Source organism: Acomys minous (genome assembly GCF_964271855.1).
Source record: "Acomys minous genome assembly, chromosome: 11".
In the NCBI taxonomy this organism is placed as follows: domain Eukaryota; kingdom Metazoa; phylum Chordata; class Mammalia; order Rodentia; family Muridae; genus Acomys; species Acomys minous.
This window is the reverse complement of record NC_140492.1, coordinates 57028634-57034633: the sequence shown is the minus strand read 5'-3', so window position 1 is coordinate 57034633 and position 6000 is coordinate 57028634. Positions and strand designations below refer to the sequence as shown.

Genomic DNA, 6000 nt, shown 5'->3' with positions numbered 1-6000 from the left:
TTTGTGGCGGTGGGGGCGTCCCCGTCCCCGGGGGCAGTCTGTTGGCTTCTCCCGCTCTCCACGCGTGTGTGACGAGCTGGAGAACGCGGAGTTTGCTGTGCACGCCCAGGACGCCAGGTCCAGACCCGAAAGAAAAACCCTTAGCTTCAAGCCGACTATGAGGCGCGACGTTCGGCGGGCTCCTTTCCGGAAGCGGAAGCTCAGGGGGCGGGACAAGGGAGGTCTAGAAGTCTCGGCGGTTAATTCTTTTCTCCTTAGGGCTTCATTTCCCTACGTCTGGGCGGTCCTGAGGCTGAGAGAAATGGTCAGGTCCGGATCTCGACCGGGCCAGGTGAGGGGCTGCGGACTCGATGAGTCCGCTGTGGGGTGGCGAGGGACTTAGGGGGATTTAGGAAGGTGCTGGAAAAGATAAAAAAACAAAAACTGCGGCGCTCCCAAAGTGGTGAGGAGGTCCCTAGATTTATTCGTCCCTGAACTCAGGCTTTGGTTGTCAGCCCCCGGATTCGAACTCCAACCTTTATCACTGGTGCAGTGACTTACTTTTCTTAGCTTTAGTTAATCTTCAGCTTTTCGGCGTTTCCACCAGTGCTTCTATTAACTGATCTCCTCCTGTCTCTGTTGCTGTAGTGCTCTCTCAGTAAGTGTCTGTCCCAGCCCTACCGTTCTCAAATGCATGACTATGTACTCTAGTGAACCGCCCAGAGTACGACAGCGGAACCCATTTTTCAAGGTACATAATCTTTGGCGTGGAACAGAGCCAATTTGGATCCTCGTCGGCCCCCTTCCCCACCTGCAGCCAATCTGGGCCATTTACAGCTAAACTAGTTTTGGCCCTGCAGTGCCCCGGGTGCTCTGGCCCTATGGTGCTACCCTGTCTTTTCACGTTATGGTGGGCCTGACGATTCCACTTTCCATGTAGCCCTCAGGTCAAGCACCGTCTCCGGAATCTGTCTAACACCCTCACATCTGCAGGTGGACGTCAAGCCACCTTCCGTATTTTTGGAATCTTTATCAAATCACTTCATGTTGAACATGGTGCTAGTATATACTACTACTCCGGGGATATTCCACCTCTCTCTTGGAGATTTAGAAAACCCTTGGCATATAGTAGATCTGGGCTTTTGTTTTCCATCATTTAATCAACAAACTTATAATGTCTTTCCTCCTGATATGTATTTTGCACTTTTTTGTTTTTTGTTTTTTTTCAAGACCTGGCTTGAGGACTTCCTTTCTTGAATGGATGCATATTGCCAATATGTATATGAAAATATGCTCAGCTCAAAGAAATGAGATTAAAAACCATGAGATATCTTCTAACACAAAAATAGGTATTAGTGAGGGTGTTGAGAAGTTGATGCCCTTGTAGTGTCCTGGGAGGAGCATAAATAGTGTAGCTGCTATGGGAAATTGGGTAAGGTTTCCTCAGAAAATAAGCCAAGCATGGCAATACACAACTGTACACCTCATACTTGGAAACCTGAGGCAGGAGGATCCTGAGTTTGAGACCAGGTTGAATATCAGTGAGACCCTGTCTCAAAACCAAACTCTTTACAGTAGAGCTGGTGTGACCCAGCCAGCTCCATAACTGGGCAGTTGTTCAAAAGCATGGGAATCAAGACTTGGAAGAGCTGTTTGCATTGTCATTCATTGTCATGCTGTTCACACTGGCCAGACACAGTGTGGACGGGTTAAGACATTACAGTTATATAACACTCCAGTGGAGTGTTCAGCCTGGAGGGAATTCTGCCATATGCAAAAGCAAGTGTGAAGTTTGAGACTTACCAAGTGAAGTAGGCTCTTCCTAGAAGGACAGGTAGTGCAGGAGTCTCCTCACATGGTGTGCCTGAAGTAGTCCAGTTCAGAAGCAGAGTGCAACGGTGACTGCAGAGCCTGGGCCTGGGGAAAGTATGGGGTTGCTATTCAGTAAATATTGTGTTATTTATATCTCAGGAACCTAGGAGCCTGTGAAAAATGTGCCTGTAGATAATACTTTATGAGATAGTAAATATTTTTATGACAATATAAAAATAATAAGGGACAGATCAAAAAGTTCTGGGATCTGTTCAGAAATGAGAAGGCATCCAACTTGAAGGAGCTTCCTCTGATTGACTCTGGAACAATGTGAACATTTTTTTTAAAGGTTTATTTCTTTTTATGTGCATTAATGTTCTGCCTGCATGTCAGTGTGAGAGTGCCAGGTCCTTTGGAACTGGAGTTACAGACACTTGTGAGCTAGCTGCCATGTGGTTGCTGGGAATTGAACTCTGGTCCTCTGGAAGAGCAGCCAGTGCCCTTAACTGCTGGGCTATCACTCCAACCTCAAGCATTGATTTTTTTTTAAAATAAAATTTTAATAAACTTTAATATTAAAACCCTTGCTAATAGAAAGCATTACCAGTAAAAATGATCTAGACTCAAAGTCTATACAACTCAGTGAGTGCCTATACAGTTTATTTTGTTTGTTTGTTTGTTTTTTGAGACAGAGTCTCTCTGTGTTAGCCTTGGCTGTCCTGGGCTAGCTTTGTAGACCAGGCTGGCCTCGAACTCACAACGATCCACCTGCCTCTGCCTCCCGAGTGCTGAGATGAAAGGCGTGCACCACCACGCCCGGCATCTGTACAGTTTAGAATGGTCATTCTGAGGCTCTGAAGCTTCACACTGGATTTTATACTTTCACTATTAAATATACTTTATGCACTTTCCATCGCCAAAAATGAAAATTCATGGCAAAGAACTAAAGAAACAGTTACCACTGCCTTCATAACTAATGTCCATTACCTGCATTCGTCCTTCCTCATCCCCTCATGCTTATTCTCTCTCCTCTTCTTTTTTCACTTTTCATAGCGTATCCACCATTTGTTTACCTATGAGCATCAGTATTAACAATGGGTCACAGTCTTGTGGCTACAATAGGAGTCAGTGTGTTCACACTAACCAATTAACAAGGAAGAAGGAAAGGTACAAAAAGAAAGTTTTGTTCTCCAGATACAATTGTTGTCTTGGATGCTTACTGCTGAATAACTGGCCCTTTCTAGCTCTTTCTAAACACTTGCTGGCTGGCTGAACTCAGCTGTTCTGGCTTAGAACTCCTCAGCTGACTGATTGAAACTGGCTTCTCTGTTTCTCTTGAAGTGCTTTGCTTCTGAACTCCAAGAGCTAACCTGGCGGGGACTCTCCTGAACTGCACACGGCTGCCTGTGCTGTACTGTTTTCTCTACTGAACTCTACTGTCTGTCTCTCTACCGCACCCTACTCGACTGTCTCAACTCTACTGACTCCCAACTCTCTCAACTGATTGACCCACTGAACTCCACCGTGAATTGACTGACTCTCCCCGAACTGCCTTTTGTTGTTGTTGGTATTGTTTTTCAAGAATGGTTTCTCTTGTAGTCCTGCCTGTCCTGGGCTCCCTTGGAAGACCAAGCTGGCCTCGAACTCACAGAGATTTGCCTGCCTTTGCCTCCTGAGTGCTGGGCTTTAAGGCCTAGCACTGCTCTTAAGTAGACTCTCTTTGATCTGAGGAGAGTTGGCTGGATCCTATCTCTGACTCATTCTGTAAACTTTCTTTGATTCGATACTCTGTCTGCCAGCTCAATTAGATATTACTTTCAAACATGGCTGCTTCCTTCTACCAATTAACCTTAGAGATTAAAGGGATTGTTAGGGATTAAAGGTGTGTGGCCTGTCTGCATTCCAGCCAGATCACACAGACCTAGAGCTTTGGATGTGATACCTTGCCAGAGTAGCCATGTTGCTGGATTAAAATTCCTATACAAAAGGTCCTTCCCTAATTCTGATTTTTTAGTTGAAAGTCAGCTAATAAATGTAGACGGAATTGTGCAGCTAAATAAATAAGTCACTTTTTGATAAACTATTGACTTAAATAGGAACCATCAATAAATGTTCAAACTACTGAGAGAAAGTTTAAGGCTATCCGTACAGTGTCGGGCTATCTTACAAAACCCACTTAATTAGCAAGGTAAAAAATAATTTTTGTTTGGTTGGTTTTGTGTGTGTGTGTGTGTGTGTGTGTGTGTGTGTGTGTGTGTGTGTGTTAAGACAGTTTCTCTGTATAACAATCCTGGCTATCCTGGAACTTGTTTTGTAGAAGAGGCTGGCCTTGAACTAAGAGATTCTCCTGCCTCTACCTCCCCAGTGCTGGGATTAAAGGTGTGTCCCACCCTGCTTGGCAAAAATAGTGCTCTCAATCATGAAGATCTTGGCATACACCATCTTAAATCAGTTTATATCACCAGCAACAGAACAAACTAATATCACTTGCCTACTTGTATTGAGAATGACACATCTGCTGTATTCCTGCCAGAAATTCATAACCTGAGTCTAATCAGGAGGAAGCAGTCAATCTGAATATTCAGGGAGCCATTACGCAAGATAATTAGCCTTTACTTTCAAGGATGTGAAGATAATGACAGTTCAAGGAACTATTGCAGATTGAAGGAGATTCAAGAGCCGTAACCCATGTGCACCATGTGGTTCTGCGTTGGACATGGACTAGGTTTTTTTTTTTTCTGTAAAGGACAAAACTGGGTTAAGTGTAATGTGAGTCAGGTCTATCTAGAATGGAGTATAATGCTAAAGTTCTCAATTTTTGTGGCTTTATTAGGGAATTTTGTTCTTAAGAAACATTTAGGAGTATTATGATCTCGACTTATTTTGAAGTGGGCAGACAAGAAATAGTGCTGTATCTGTCTTGAGATATATATGTGCCAGGCAAAACATTTTTTGTTTTTGTACGATACTGTAAATTCATCAGGTCCCAAGGTGTCTCAAGAAGTCTAAGTCTAGCTCTTGTAAAGATGTATTCTCAGTAACAGTATTAGAAGGGGCAAAAATATGCATATGCAACACATATATGTGTGTTGTGTGTGTGTGTGATAATAGAGAATAGTAAATAAAGTTCTCTTGGCATGAAATATGTAAACATGTGAAGACTTGAATGGCACTCTCAGCATGGAGTGCATCTAAGAGTGGAACGAGGGAGGATTAGGGGCTTTGATGCCTTAAAATACTCTTTTGAGTGGAGATTATGTTTATCAGATGACAAAACTATTAAGCTATAAGGGGTATGTGATAGAACACTTCCTTATCGCCCTGCTCTGGAGCTGCTCTTCCCTGCTTCTCCAGAGACCTGGTTTTCCTGCCTGGAGACAACTTTTTTGCATAGCTTTGAAGATAATGTGTGTATGTAAAGCAAGTGAACATTTTTTGTACCTAAAAGCTATCCCACCTATATTAGTTTTAAAATGCAGTCTTAAAATTGTTATTTGAGTTGAAAAGGAATGAGAAAATAAGATATAGATAAAGCTAGAGGTGTTTTTTGTTTGTTTGTTTGTTTGTTTGAGACAGTGTTTCTCTGTTTCACTTTGTAGACCAGGCTGGCTTCCGATTCACAGCAATCTGCCCGCCTCTGCCTTCCGAGTGCTGGGATTACAGGCATGCACCACCACATCGGGCTTAAAGCTAGAAATTTTTATTTTTTTATTTTTTATTTTTTATTTTTTTAGATTTTTGAAACAGGGTCCCTCTGTGTAGCCTTGGCTGTCCTGGACTCACTTTGTAGACCAGGCTAGCCTCAAACTCAAGTGATCCGCCTGCCTCTGCCTCCCAAGTGCTGGGATTACAGGCGTGCGTCACTGTGTCTGGCTAGAGGTTTTTAATGTGCTGTTTTTTTTTCCAGCCCTCTAAAAAGTGAGAAGATAATAACTAGAGTAATGAAGAAAGGGTATTTTTTAGTGCTAGTGGATGGGTGCCATAACCTCTGCGTGTGTGTACAGGTCAAGGATCATTGTCTTCCTCTAATATTCCCCACCTCATGTTTGAGACAGGCTCTCCCATGGAGCCTGCAGCTCTGCACTGTTTTGGCTAGACTGGCTGCCTGTTGATTCCTCAGGATCCAGGGGTCTCCACCCTCCGCTCTGTTGCTGGGGTTAAATACAAGGGCCCTCAGATCTGGCTTTTATGTAGATGCCTGGGATTTGA

The 6000-nt window shown here is 43.6% G+C and overlaps 1 protein-coding gene across 3 annotated transcripts in view; it reads left to right on the top strand.

Annotated features, from left to right (window-relative positions):
• CCDC14 (coiled-coil domain containing 14) overlaps window positions 1-6000 on the top strand; it is a 44546-nt gene continuing 38546 nt past the window's right edge. For 2 of the 3 annotated variants that reach the window (XM_084800511.1, XM_084800510.1), the window contains exon 1: window positions 1-331. In XM_084800511.1, the coding sequence (XP_084656637.1) occupies window positions 158-331 (174 nt within the window). In that variant the 5' untranslated portion in view covers window positions 1-157. The remainder of the gene's footprint in view (window positions 332-6000) is intronic. The other variant, XM_084800512.1, reaches the window with a different exon arrangement.